The sequence below is a fragment of the Zalophus californianus genome, chromosome 14, assembly GCF_009762305.2.
Source record: "Zalophus californianus isolate mZalCal1 chromosome 14, mZalCal1.pri.v2, whole genome shotgun sequence".
Taxonomy (NCBI): domain Eukaryota; kingdom Metazoa; phylum Chordata; class Mammalia; order Carnivora; family Otariidae; genus Zalophus; species Zalophus californianus.
Window position 1 is genome coordinate 10,091,806 of NC_045608.1, and position 15,481 is coordinate 10,107,286.

The window sequence follows — 15,481 nt, forward strand, 5'->3', positions numbered from 1 at the left end:
GTAAATACGTGGATGGAACTAGAGGGTATTATGCTAAGCGAAATAAGTCAATCAGGGAAAGACAATTATCATATGATCTCACTGATATGTGGAATTTAAGAAACAAAATAGAGGATCATAGGGCAAGAGAGGGAAAAATAAAACATGATGAAACCAGAGAGGGAGAGAAACCATAAGAGACCCTTAATCATAGGAAAATAACTGAGGATTGCTAGAGGGGAGGTGGGTGGGTGATGGGGTAACTGGGTGATGGACATTAAGGCGGGCACATAATGAGCAATACGTATTATATAAGACTGATGAATCACTGATCTCCACCTCTGAAACCAATAATACATTATATTAATTAATTGAATTTAAATAAAAAAAGAAAAAATCTGTATATATGTTATTTATGTGAGTGTGCATGTGAGATATATGTGTGTATTTGTATAGGCATAGAGAAAAGTGGAAGAATACATACCAAATCATTAACACTGGTGGAGGTTTGAGTTGGGGATATGTGTCCATGAGGAGCAGGGAAAATTATTCTCTTTATTATGTTTGTTGCAAGGAATTTGTATTGCTTTTGTGGTTGAAAAAGAAATCAACTTGTGTTCTCTCTCACTATCTCTGTCTCTCTCAAATAAATAAAGAAAATCTGAAAAAAAATTTAAATGAATATTTCTTTTTTTCCCTAAATGAACATTTCATAAGCCTATTCTAAAGCAGGCACTGTACTAGACTCTGGGCATATATAAAGATGAAGAAGCCGGTGCTTGGCTGGCTCAATCAGCGGAACATGTGACTCTTGGTCTCAGGGTCGTGAGTTCAAGCCATAATACGTTGGGTGTGGAGCCTACTTAAAAAATTGGTATAAAATAAAGGTGAAGTAGCAAAGGAACTCATGATCTAGGGGAAGAGACAGAAGAATGAACCAACAATGATGTTAAACTGTGTTAGGGGCTTACAGAGGGATGAATAGGCAGCCCCCAAAGCATAGGGGGGGCCTCTATTTTATTCTCAGGAAGTGTTTGAGGGGTGTGTGCAGAGACTTTTTCCTGGAGGAACTGATTTAGTTAGAGCTGAATCTTGCCTGATGCTTAGTTTCCCAGGTGGAGATAGGTTTGAAGGGTGTTCCAGACAGAAAGAACTAAATTTAGGAAGACAGGGACACAAGGAACAGCAAGTGGGCTTTGGAAACTGTGAGATCATGTAAGGGAAGTAAATGAAGCTGAACAAGTAGGCATTGTTCATATTTAGAAGGGCCTGATGTGCTAATGGAAGGTTACCATTTAATGCTAAAGGTTTTTTTTTTTTAAGATTTTATTTATTTAACAGAGAGAGAGACACAGCGAGAGAGCAAACACAAGCAGGGGGAGTGGGAGAGGGAGAAGCAGGCCTCCCAAGGAGCAGGGAGCCCGATGCGGGGCTCGATCCCAGGACCTTGGGATCATGACCTGAGCCGAAGGCAGATGCCCAAAGACTGAGCCACCCAGGCGCCCAAAGTTAAAGGTTTTGAACTCCCTCATAGAACCTGAGACTGACACGATTAGGTTTGTATTCTCAAAAGATCATTCTAGCTGCAGACTGTATAGAATATTTGAAAGAATGGCGAAGCAATGGTTTCTGCATTCAAAGAGATGACAGTTTACTTTGGAAAAGAGACACATGATAACCAGCATTAGGAAGTACTTACTTGCCCAGCACTACATAAACAGCAAATATTTCTTTTTGTTTTGTGTTGTTTTGGTTTTTTAAAGATTTTATTTATTTATTTGACAGAGAGAGACACAGCGAGAGAGGGAACACAAGCAGGGGGAGTGGGAGAGGGAGAAGCAGGTTCCCCGCGGAGCAGGGAACCCAATGCGGGGCTCGATCCCAGGACCCTGGGATCATGACCTGAGCTGAAGGTAGACACTTAATGGACTGAGTCACCCAGGCGCCCCCAAGAGCAAATCCTTCATGCTTTACCACCTACCCTATGTGGTGGTATGTTGATCCCTCCATTTTACAGACGAGGAAACTGAGACACAGAGAAGTCTTGTGACTTACCTCTGGACACCCAGGTAGGCAGGCTGAGCTTTGCAGATCAAGAACTTAACTCCCATGTGGTACTGTGTCTTAGATTTATTGTGGACTGTGTTCAGTTCTAAGCTAGGATAGGTGTCTTGGGGACCATCTAACCTGGACTGGGAGAATCAGGTAAGTCTTCCTATCCCAGAGGAGGTGATTTCTAGTGTGAGATCTGAGGTATAGACCAGAGTTCATGAGGAAAGAGGCCAGATACTATACTTCATCTTAGCCAAAAGGCCGAGAAGCCTCCAGGGAGAAGGAGTAGATTGTGTAAAGACCCTGAGCTGCGAGAAAGCATGGTAGATTGAGGGGGAACTGAAGGTCATTCAGCATGGCTGGGTCATAGAGTCGTGGGCAGAGGGGCTGGCGAGGTAAGTGGGGACCAGACTGGGTTGTTAAAATTTTTTTGTGATTTCATCCTAAGAACAATGAGTAGCCATTGAAGTATTCAATGTAGGGAGTGAGTAGTTTTGCTTTTTAGATTACTGTGGCTATTATGTGAAGAATGGGTTGGAAAGGGCAAGCCTATAGGCCTAAGATCAGTTAGAGTGTTGTTTGACTCATCTAGATGGCTAGAACTTTTAGGGGGTCCGGAAAGAAACAGGGTGGGCAACTGCTTGTTGAAGGCCTATTACCTAAATTAAACTGACATATATTAAAGACAAATTTTGTAAGGATTTTTTTTTTTTTTTGGTATCACCAAGGCTGAAGCAGTCAGCACACTATATCAGAGTTCTCTGTAATAGGAATGGGTGGGAAGCATTGGGAGGAAATAAAAATGAAGATTTTGGAGCTACATAGATCTGGGTTTGAATTCTGACTTTGCCACTTACTAGATCTGTGGCCTTTTTTTTTAAAGATTTTATTTATTTATTTGAGAGAGAGAATGAGAGATAGCACGAGAGGGAAGAGGGTCAGAGGGAGAAGCAGACTCCCTGATGAGCAGGGAGCCCGATGCAGGACTCAATCCCGGGACTCCAGGATCATGACCTGAGCCGAAGGCAGTCGCTTAACCAACTGAGCCACCCAGGCGCCCCTAGATCTGTGGCCTTTAATGAATCACAAGGACAGTCATCAGGTAAAGGCTCTACCTTTTCATTCTGGTCTGAGCCACCATCATCTCTAGCCTGGAATATTACAGTATTCTAGTATTCTGAACTAGTCTGTTTCCAGATTTGCCCCCTTGATCTGATTCTCCCAGAGTACCCTTACTTTTAATTTTTTTAAAAAAGATTTTATTTATTTATTTGACAGAGAGAGAGGGAACACAAGCAGGGTGAGTGGCAGAGGGAGACGGAGAAGGATGCTTCCCGCAGAGCAGGGAGCTCAACGCGGGGCTTGATCCCAGGACCGTGGGATTGTGACCTGAGCTGAAGGCAGATGCTTAACCGACTGCGCCACTGAGGCGCCCTCCTTACTTTTCAATTTTAAAACACAGATTATATTCCTTCTTTGCTGAAAATTTTTCAATGGCTCTCCATTTTACTATTCATTTAAATAGCCTATAGAACCCTAGATCATCTCTATGCTTTTCTCACCTCATCTCCTGCTGGTCTCCCTTCACCCCTCCCACCGCCTTCTGCACTCCAGTCAGAGATCTCTTCACAGTTTCTGGAATACAGGAGGCAGCCTCCTGCCTCAGGGCTTTTGCACTTGCCTCTCCCTTTTCACCAGAGTTATTTCCACTGATGCGAAATGCTATTTGCCAGAGTTATTCCCACTGACTACTCCAGGATCAGATCTGTAATCAGCTTGTCATCCTCAGTGAAGACTTACCTAACTACTCTATTTAAGATGAAATATAGGGGTGCCTGGATGGTGCAGTGGGTTAAGCTCCAACTCCTGGTTTAGGCTAGGGTTGGGAGAGTGAGCCTCTGGTGGTGCCCACCACTCAGCATGGAGTCTGCTTGAGATTCTTTCTCCCTCTCCCTCTGCCCCTCCTGCTTGTGCTCTCTCTCTCTCTCTCTCAAAGAAATAAATACATAAATAAATCTTTAGAAAAAATGATAAGGGATGCCTTGGTGACACAGTCAGTGGAGCATCCACTCTTGGTTGAGTGCCCAGCTCTTGGTTTCTGCTCAGGTCATCATCTCATGGTTGTGTGATAGAGCCCCTCCATGGGCTCAGTGAGGAGTCTACTTGGGATTCTAAAATAAATAAATAAAAAAAACTTTAAAAAATGATAATATAAAGGGCTATAAAGAAAAGAAAGGAAGATGGAAATATAGTATTTTAGCAGGGATTTTTGTCTTCAGTTCACTACCCTATCCTCATAGTTGTTTTGTTTTTTTTTTTTTTTGTATCCCCATAGTTTAAAACAGTGCCTACCAGATGTTTAATTATCATGATAATCCAGGTAAGAATTACAAAGCACATATTAAATAGGCCAGGCCTGGTTCTAAGCATTTTGCATATTTAATCCCCATAATAATCTTAGGAAGAGAATACAGTTACTATCTTCATTTTACATAAATGAAATGGAGAACACTGAAGCTCAGAGACTCAACAACTGACACTCAGCAACTTTCCTAAGGTTACACAGCTAAAAAGTGGAGCGGCGATTTGTGGAATGAAATGAATGAAATTCGATTTGGCTGTCAGGGCAGGAATGGAAATTGACACGGTGGGAGAGAATGCGATCGATTAGCGGGAATGCGCACAGTAGTGAGGGCGCCGCGCGCGCGCCTTGCAGCCCAGGTCTAAAGGAGGGTGAGAACGCTTTGCTAACTGCGTCGCGGCGGCTCCACGGAGTCACTGAACTGCTATTACCAGCCGCCGCCGCTCAGTCTCGGGAGGAGTGGGAGCAGGAAGTGGCGGTGGGCGTCGCGCGGGTGACGTCACAGCGGCGCCGGCGGGGATAGGCGGGGGAGGAGGAGGAGCGAACCGGGCTTGGGGGGCGGCTGCACAGTCTCCGGGATCCCCAGGCCTGGAGGGGGGTCTGCGCGCGGCCGGCTGGCTTTGCCCCCCTGTCCGGTCCCGAGCGGGCCTCCCTCGGGCCAGCCCGATGTGACCGGGCCCAGCAGAGCCTGAGCAAGGAGCGGGTCCGTCGCGGAGCCGGAGGGCGGGAGGAACATGACATCGCGGAGGTGAGGAGCCCCGAGGGCCCGGCCCGGGCCTCGGCCCGGCCCCCGCCGCGTTCGATCAGCCCCGCCCGGGAGGGGGCGCCCCGGCCGGGCTTCGGACTCCCGCCCGGGGTCGCGGGGGACAGGCTCCCTCCCAACTTCTCGTCCTCCCGGGGCCGGGGGCCCGGCGCCACCGCGCCCCCACCTCTCGGGTCCCCATTCATTTCCTGCCTCCCCGAGTTCCGGCTCCCGCAGTCTTGGGGATGCCCGTCAGGACGGGGGCAGGTAGAGCCGCCCGGGGAACCGCGGACGCCAGCGGCCCGGCTCTGCGCCGCATTCCTGACCCATTGCCTCATGAGAGTTGCCTCATGGTGATTCCGAAATAACCCCGCTCACTTGGGGAGGCTCCTCGGGCCGGGACGCGGGAGGGGAGAGGAGGGAGTTGCGCGGGGTCGGGCCCCCGACGGTCGAGCCGCTCTGGGTCACTCTGCCTCTCTCGTGCGTTTGGGGGCTTCGTTCGGGAACTTGACCCCTTTATGTGGCTCTTTGCACCTCCTTCCCTCCCCTCACGTGCCAGAAATGGAAAAACTGACTGTATCTGCTGCTATTAGAAGTATTTCCTTCCTTCGCGGTCTTCGCTTTGGGAGATGGGAGGGAAGGGAGCTGTATCTCTAGTTAATCCTTAACCACAGCCTTCAAAGTCAGGTAACATTAATCGCCCCCGTTTTACGGATGTGGAAACTGAGGCTCGGAAGTTTCATGTTAGTAAATGACAGGATTTGCACCAAGAGTCAGAAGGAGGATTAGTGAATTAATGGGATCCCTTGGAAGTTCAGAGTAAAAATACTTATGATAGCTAACGTTTATTTAGCTCTTACTGTAAGCCAGACACGTTTAAACCTCACTATAACCCTATGAGAAGAGGAATTCTTCTTCTTCTTAGTATTATCCTGGTTCTAAAGATGAGTAAACTGATTTTCAGAAGTTAGGCAACTTGCCTGAAGTCACTCAACCAATAAGTGGTGGAGCCAGAATCCCCACTGTTTAATCACCATACTGCTATTATTATTTTATAACTATTAATCATTTGTAAGCGTTATTATGTTGTTGAACTGTAGTGTGACCTATTGTTTTAAGATAATGATTCTGTTATTTTGTATTGCCACTCTTTATAAAATACGATTCACACATAAGAGCCATTGTTTGGTCTTTTCCTTTATGATCTTGTTATGGTCACTGTCTTAGACATTTGAAAAACTGTTTCAAGTTGTTGGGGTTATTTGAGAGATTTTTCAAAATATTAAGAATGTCTTTTCAAAATACACCTGCCCATTATTTATTCGTGGAATGGAAAGAGGGCCAGAAAAGAAAACCAAAAACCCATAGGAAGTGAGTGATTTGGACAGGTCTGTTGGCAAGTGCTTACAGATCTGGGTAATATATAACTGTATTTCAGCAGAACAGTGTATAGCCTCAAATGTTCTAATTCTTTAGGGAGCTTTTTAAATAAAACAGTTGTCTATTCTTTCATCTGTCAAATAGTCATTGAACCTTTTGTTCCTTGTGTCTGCTCTTCCAGACAAGTAAGGATCTGCTTCTTTAGGAGACAAAAAGACTGGGGGTTGGGAGTGGGGAAGGGGCCGGGTGGTAATAGACCCTACATTGTCCAGCTTGTTAGTGTAGAAGCGGAGAAGTGGGGGTATAGCCAAAGCTGCAAGTGGCAAAGATCATTCCTTTTCTCTGGCCCTCCTATGTTACCGAAAAGAAATGCGTGCCAGCTAAAAAGTCAGGTTGTGAACATAACACAGATAATTGGAAATTATTATATTTTCCAGATTGCAGGTCTTTTTTATTATTTTTAACCAGCTTTATTGAGGTATAAATGACACACAATAGATTGCATATATTTAAGTGTACAGTTTGATGTTTTGACACATGCATATACTTGTGAAACCGTCATCATAGTCAAGAGAATGAACATATCCATTATCCCTTATGATGTTTCCTTGAGTATTTTTTAATCCTTTCCTTGTCAGGTGACCACTCTTCTGCTTTCTGTCACTACACCTTAGTTTGCAATTCTTAGAATTTTATATAAATGGAATTTTATGTCTGGTTTCTTATGCTCAGCATAATTATGTTGAGATTCATCATGTTGTATGTATCAAAAAGTTCATTTCTTTTTATTGTTTGGTAATATTCCATTGTATGGGTGTACTACCGTTTGTTTATCCATCCACCTGTTGATGGGAACATTTGGGATGTTCTGGAGTTTGTCTGTCACAAACAAAACTGCTGTGAATGTTTGTGTACAAGAGGTATTTACCAAAATACCTCTTGGGGGAATGGCTGGGTCATACAGTCAATGTATATTTAACTTTTTCGGAAATTACCAAACTGTTTTCCAAAGTGGTAATACCATTTATATTCCCACTAGTAGTATGTAAGAGTTCTTGTTACACCACATCTTTGCCAACATTTGGTATGGTCAATTTTTTAAAATTTTAGCCATTTTAGTGGGTGTGTCATGGTATCTCATTGTAGTTTGTTGTTGTTGTTTTTAAGATATTTATTTGAGAGGGAGAGAGCGCAAGCACTTGTGTGTATGAGTGATGGGGGGAGGGGCAGAGGGAGAAGCAAACTCCCTGCTGAGCATGGAGCTAGACGCCAGGACCCTGAGATCATGACCTGAGCTGAAGGCAGACACTTAACTGACTGAGCCATACAGGCATCCCTCATTGTAGTTTTTATTCTTTATTTTTTTAAAGATTTCATTTATTTAATTGACAGAGACAGAGATAGCGACAGAGAGCACAAGTGGGGAGGAGAGGGAGAAGCAGGCTCCCCCTGAGCAGGGAGCCCGACATGGGGCTCGATCCCAGGACCCTGGGATCATGACCTGAGCTGAAGGCAGATGCTTAACTGACTGAGTCACCCAGGCGCCCCCTCATTGTAGTTTTAATTCATGTTTTCCTTGGTGACTAATGATGTTGATCATTTTTTATGTGCTTATTTGCCATCTGTATATTTTCTTTGGTGACACGTCTATTTGATCAAATATTTCCCCCCCATTTTTACTTAGTTTTTTTTTTATTGAGATTCAATAATTTTTTATTCCAGGGGTACCCAGGTGGCTCAGTTAAGTGTCTGCCTTCAGCTCAGGTCATGATCTCAGGGTCCTGGGATCTGAGCCCTTGGGTCAGGCTCTCTGCTCAGCAGGGAGCCTGCTTCTCCCTCTCCCTCTGTGCTCGCACTCTCTCTTGCTCTCTCTCAAATAAATAAAATCTTACAAGAAGACAATTCTTTATTCTGGAAACAAGTCCTTTATCAGAATTGCAAATATTTTCTCTTAGCCTGTGGCTTGTCTTTCATCTGTTTTTTTTAAGAGATTTTATTTATTTGAGAGAGAGAGAGAGAGCGCTTGCGCACAAACGGGGATGGGGTGGGGGGAGGAGAGGGAGAAGCAGACTCTTTCCTGAGCAGGGAACAGGACTCAGGGCTCCATCCCAGGACCCTGAAGTTACGACCTGAGTCAGAGGCAGACAGACGCGTAACTGACTGAGCCACCCAGGTGCCCCTCCCTTTTTGAAATATTTATTTATTTATTTGAGAGTGTACACACACACACACACACACACACACACACACACACACACACACACACACACACACACACACACGCATGAGTGGGGGGAGGGGCAGAGGGAGAGGAAGAGAATCCTGAAGCAGATTCCCCAGATTCCCCTCTGAGTGCAGAGCCTGACACAGGGCTGGATCCCAGGATCCTGAGATCATGACCTGAGTTGAAACCATGAGTTGGATGCTTAACTGACTGAGCCCCATTGTCTTTTCGTCTTTTTTAACAGTCTCTGTTGAAAGAACAGAGGTTTTTAATTTTGATGAAGTCCAGTTTATCGATTTTTATTTTTATTCATTAATTTTAAAAGATTTTATTTTTAAGTAATCTCTACACCCAACATGGGGCTTGAACTTACAATCCAGAGATCAAGGGTCGCATGCTACGTTGGCTGAGCCAGCCAGACGCCCCTCAATTTTTTTTTTTTTTAATGAATCATGCTGAGGAATCTTTGCTTAACCCAAGGTCTCAAATGTTTTCTCAAAGGTTTTAGGTTTATGATCCACTTTGAGTTAATTTCTGTATATGGTGAGGTGTGGAGATATATATATATAAATGTATGTGCACATGTACACGTATATATTTTTGCATATAGATAACCAGTTTTAGCACGTTTGCTGAAAAGACTCTCTCTTTTGAATTTGTACCTTTGTAGAAAATCTATTGTCCATTTATATGTGGGTCTGTTTCTGGAATCCATTCTGTTTTATTGATCTATTTATCTGTCCATATGCCAATATCACATGGTCTTGATTATTGTAGTTTTATTATAAGACTTGAGATCAATGTTAGTCTTCCAGCTTTGTTTTTCTTTTTCAAATTATTTTTAACCTCAGTATTAATTCAATCAAATAGTTATTGAACCAGGCAGGATAAAGCAGTGAGATTGGCAAAGATGCCATTCTTTTGGTTGAGAGAGAGGGGAAAGAAAAACCTATGAATGAAGATTGCAATTTCAGGTAGTAATAACTGCTGGGAGAAAAAAAAAAACAAATGGGGATAATGTTAGTTTGATGAGTTTAGGAATGATTTCTCTGAGGAGGTGAGCATAGGAGTTGACTCCTGAGTGACCAATATTATTCTCAATTTCGTTTTGCTTAATTTTCAACATAATTCTTTTTTTTTTTTAAGATTTTATTTATTTATTTGAGAGAGCGAGAATGAGAGAGAGAGAGAGAGAGAGCACATGAATGGGGGGAGGGTCAGAGGGAGAAGCAGACTCCCTGCTGAGCAGGGAGCCTGATGCGGGACTCGATCCCGGGACTCCAGGATCATGACCTCAGCCGAAGGCAGTCGCTTAACCAACTGAGCCACCCAGGCGCCCCTCAACATAATTCTTTTTGGTGTGTTTAGGATTTAGATTTTGTATGCATTTAGTAATTAAAATGTCAGTATATTCAGTATACTGATATTTCTCAACATCATAAGTAGGGAAATGAAGGCAGTGAACAATGAAATGACCCTCCCCTCCCACAGGTGATTTAGCGGTGGTAGTACTGAATTTAGATTTTGAGGTTGCTTGTGTGCACCACTCAGCCTTGTTCAGCTGACAAAACTGCCTGTATTCTCCAAGCCCTCTTTTGGCATATGGCAGGTCCTTTACATTTGCCTTTTTTTTTTTTTTAAAGATTGTTTATTTATTTATTTGACAGAGAGAGAGAGTACAAGCAGGGGAAGCAGCAGAGGGAGAGAGAGAAGCAGGCTTCCCACTGAGCAGGGAGCTCGACATGGGGCTCGATCCCAGGACCCTGGGATCATGATCTGAGCCGAAGGCAGACGCTTAACTGAGCCACCCAGGCGCTCCTACATTTGTTTTAGTTCTTCTGAAAGATGATGTATGCTGACTTGAGCTGAGAGGAGCAGAAGATTTAGCTTGTTCGCAGACTCCAGGCTTTTGGTTTATCTTGCAGGTCAAGTACATTTTGTCCCAGGCCCTTCCTGGTGGCCATGTTGGTTTATCTCCTGTGGGAGTAAATAAACTTGCCTTGCTGAAAAATAACAGGCCTGTGCCTTTCCAGTTGGGACTGGGATGTCTTTATTAATGTTGTGTCCCGATGTAAGCTCAGAGTTTTGGCCAGAACTGCTCAAATGCAGGGGGCACTGCTAAGATGACTTACCCTTCTTATACATGGTCAGTGCAGAGACCGTTGGAGAGCACACAAGATCGTGAAGAAGCAGAGCCAACTCACGTTTGTGATTGTTACTGGTGGGCCTTGGTGTACTTTGTTAGGCAGCTATAGAACAATAGGATACTGTCCTTATTCCTCTTTCCCTTTGGGAAACAGACAGCACTTGCCATCCAATGCTGATGTTTCTAAGGCAAGGCAGATACTGCCTTACCTTGAAGGCAAGGCAGATACTCACGCTCTGTGGGAGTTGTGGACTGCAGTCAAGGCTTTAAGACCCTGAACTGAATTCAAACTCCCTAAACTGGAGCTCAGTTCACTACTGAGTTTTGGAGGGTTGTGTGCATTTTGCAAACTTATATGTGCTGTGGTCCTTGACAACGTTGAAATGTGGAAGATACTAGTCATGGTTGCAAGGAGCAATGAATTCAGAGGGGGAGACAGACTTGTGTGCCAGCATCAAATGAGTTTGATAAAGCTAGTACCAAACTGAAATAGACATTTATCAGGATAGGATATTCTGTTTAGAATACATATGTACATGTGTACTGATATATGCATATATACACTGTGTATGTCTGTCTATACACACATACATACATACAGACATACTGTATGTTTCTTGTAAAGATAATGGATTCTAGATCCAAGTCTTTATCCTCCCATGGAACCGTTCTAATGAAACACTGATCCACTCACTCAAGAACTATTTATTGTGGGATTACTGTGTTCCAGGCACTGTGCAGCCCTGGGTGTTCAGGTGTTGGGAAACAGCAAGTATGGAAGTGCTGAGGTGGGGAAGCTCTTGGAGCACTTCAGGAGCCAAAGGGAGCACATTGGGGACACTGAGGAGGTGGGTGGGGACTGGACCACACAGGACCTTGTGAGGTCTTCGAGGGTCATGTGGACCACGGAGAGGAGTTTGGATTGTATTTGAAGAGCAGTGTAAAGCCATAGAAGGAAGGATGTGATCAGGGGAGTGGCATGAGCTGGTCAGTTTAAAAATATCCCTCTGGCTGCTGTGAAGGAAGGATTGTAGGAGACACGAGTGGACTTGGGGAGAGCAGACAAGTGAGAGAGAGGCTTTGAACTAAGGTAGAAGCCGTTTGTGGAAAGTTTCGGAGGCAGTTTACTTTTATTGCCTTGTCATCAGAGTCATGATGCTGACCACTGAAACCCCACGGGAAGATACAAAGACAAAGCTATCCGCTACCATTAAAAAGCTGCCTTAACAACTTTTTTCTAGCTTCTGTTACTTAGACTGCTTGTCCCTATTGACTGCCCTTTCTTCATGACTTATCCTTTTCCTATAGGATATTAAAATTTAATTAGAAAAGAAGAATATTCGTATAATCTGCAGAAAGTACCAAACTATAAACTTTCTCCCCAAGGACAAAGATAATGATTTTTTTTGGAGCAGCTGGTAAGAAAGATATACCCAGTGTCACTTTATATTTAGTCAAGAAACCGAAATTAGACTTTGGATCCCTACTTTAAATTCTCTTCTTAGCATGGCAGCCTTGAATAAGAATAAGTTCCTGAAATTATTGGCCTGCTTGACTGTTTCCCCACACCACTGGGGGAAGAGGGTGCGTAGATAAAACAAAATATTCAGAATCATTGTATTTTCTTTTTGGTTTATCAGCATTTTTTTTTTTTTTTAAGACTCACTTGTCATAAATAAGTTCTTAGCCTCAGAGAGCTAAGCCTTTGCAGAATCTGCATTCACTGACCGGGAGGGGTGGAGGTAGGGAGGTGTGGGTGGTTATTTAGATTTCTGGTGTGATTTCCCAGCAAATTGTTTGGGTTTGTAAATTCCCCTGCAGGCAGGGATTCTGTCTTTTGTGTCTTCAAGCTCACTCAGGCTCATGTGTTTTAGGCGTTTTGTTTTATACGTTGATTTGTGGCTCTTTCACAAGTGGCGGCGGTGGTGTTGGGGGGTGTGTGTGTGTGTGTGTGTGTGTGCATGTGTACACACACACACACACACGCTTTCAACTCCTTTGAAGAGATGGGTGGCACCTGCCACCCACCGAGACCCTTACTAAATAATGCCAGAAGATGGCCAGTTAGAAGGGGTTGTCAGGGGCCGGCAGGTTTGCCTATATTAAAATGAGCAAAAGGGGGACGCTTTTCCATCCCTCTCCCTTCCTCATGTGACTTTTTCTCCACTTCCCTCCTCCTGATGTCTTCTTCTACCTGCTTTTTTATCCTTCCCCTCCCCCCCCAAATTCATTCAGTCAACAGCCATTCATCAAATGCCTGTTATGTACATGGGAGGACTGGAAATGTATCTGTTTCTTCTCATCTAATACCTTCTGGACCCACCGTATTAATCACTTTGTTGATAAACTCAAATGGAGTTCTGCTAATTTGCCTTTCCCCATCTTTTAAGATAACACAAATACATTTATGTTACTTTTTTGTTGTTGTTGTTAGACTAACCTCTGCTGTTTACATTCACACCAGGTGGGAGATGGGGCCAGCCTTCAAGATGTGTGGTCTCAGTACCTAATATTACAATTGTTCATAATCCTTGAGGCCAGCCCCATAATATTAATTGTATTAATTCTACTGTTTGTCTTTACCCTCACTAAGATCTAAGGGATGGAGTTCACTCCAACTTATTTTTAGTGATAAGCATGCTGCACATCACAGAATTGTCAGTGATTGAACACAAATATTAAATGTAAGTGGGAAAAAGTTTTTGTTGATTACCAGTGCTTTTTGAAAAAATAGCTAAGGAAGAAGAGTTTAAAATAAATCAAAGCTCAAGTAGATAGGTTATGGACTAGAACTTTTAATTTCTAATTATATGCTATTTGAAATAATGTAGGGATAGCCCCTGAACGCTGAAGTTAAGTTTATTAAAAGGCAGTGTGACATAAATGATACATATGTCAGAATGGCCTATGTGATACTGACATAATTATGCATGAGAAGAATCTTTCCTGCTGTTTTCCACTAGTAATAATAATGATAACAAAGGTGATAGCCAATGTTTATTAAGCCCTTGCTCTGTCAGGTATTTGTGCTAAATGCTGGTTACTGTTTCCCTTGTAAACATCACCCTCCTCTGTTCATTCTTAATAACATGATAGGTATAATTGTAAGTTGTAAAGGAGATAATAGAGTTTATTTAATAAAGGGGTAAAGAGACAACCATTGGCCTTATCTCCTGTTCCCAGTCTACCTGACGGGTAGGGTAGGGTTTACATATACCTTCAGCAGTGGAAGTCGATTTATAATGTCTTTTGCACCCTCAGCATTGGCAGGATACTCTATGTAAGCGTCATTTCTGTGAAACATGCAAAGGTGAGAACATGTGGTTACAATGTGTGGGTTTAGATCCTGCTTTAGAAACTTTTAGAAGTAAATAGCAGAATGTAATGGTTACATTGGCACATGGCATTCAGTAAATGTTGCAGTAATTTTAACCAGCCATAAAATATGATAGCCAATACTACACTATTTTGTCCTTACTATCAGAACTGGTTCACAATTGCTGAAAAGAGACGTTTGTAATAAACATGGAGAGATCTCTTTATCTTATAATTTGTAAGTTCTTATTTAAATATATAATATTATTGGTAGTAAAACGATAAATCTGTCTTCTTTCTGTCCCCATACTCTCTCTCCATGTAAGTTTTCATCTCTGTCTTCTCCCTGTCATCCCTTTTTGGTATCTAGTACAGCCAGCTTCAGGGCTAAGGATGGGTAACTTACTGATGATGGGAATCAGAGCTGGTGAGTTGAACAAATGGATTTTTCAGAAAATTTTGAAATGATTTTTATCTTTTACTTGGGATTTGTTTCAAACTTTGAGAAAAGTTACAAGAATAAGAATAGTGCAAAGAATACACATATGAATGGAATACCATTTACCCAGACTCACTACTGTTAACTTTCCATCCCATTTGCTTTATATTCTGTGTGTGTGTGTGTGTGTGTGTGTGTATGTACACATATATAATATTTTATAATTTTTTTCTCCAAACATTTGAGGGTAAATTACATAGATCATAGCCCTTTACTCCTAAATGCTTCAGTGTTTCTTTTATTTTTTTATAAAGATTTTTTTTTAAAGATTTTATTTTTTATTTATTTGAGAGAGAGAGTGAGAGAGAGAGCACAAGAGGGGGTAGGGTCCGAGGGAGGAGCAGGGAGCCCGATGCGGGACTCAATCCCGGGACTCTGGGATCATGACCTGAGCCGAAGGCTGTCGCTTAACCAACTGAGCCACCCAGGCGCCCTATTTTCTAAGAATAAAACTATCTTTTTTTTTTATTTTTTAGTGTTTTTATTTATTTATTTAACAGAGAGAGAGCGAGCGAGCAGCACACAAGTAGGGAGAGAGAGAAGCCACAGGGCTGGATCCCAACCTTGGGAACATGACCTGAGCTGAAGGCAGATGCTTAACCGACTGAGCCAACCCAGGCGCCCCTGTCTTTAAAAAATTTTAACTGGTAATTTTACCATCTGTAATAATCCTTTTGTCTAACCTGTTGTATTCCAGCTGTGCCAGTTGACCCAGTCATGTCTTTTATAGCTTTTTTTCCTCTTCTAGTATAGGATTTAGTTGTTAGGTCTCTTTAATCTGG

General features: G+C 42.9%; 1 protein-coding gene across 2 annotated transcripts in view; it reads left to right on the forward strand.

The window, feature by feature from the left end:
- Positions 1–4,913: 4,913 nt before the first annotated feature.
- Positions 4,914–15,481, forward strand: part of PTPN11 (protein tyrosine phosphatase non-receptor type 11) — an 81,671-nt gene continuing 71,103 nt past the window's right edge. For both annotated transcript variants that reach the window (XM_027575453.2, XM_027575454.2), the window contains exon 1: positions 4,914–5,141. Coding sequence is in view for 1 of the 2 variants with exons in the window: in XM_027575454.2 (XP_027431255.1) it covers positions 5,128–5,141 (14 nt within the window). In the remaining variant the exon portion in view is untranslated. The remainder of the gene's footprint in view (positions 5,142–15,481) is intronic.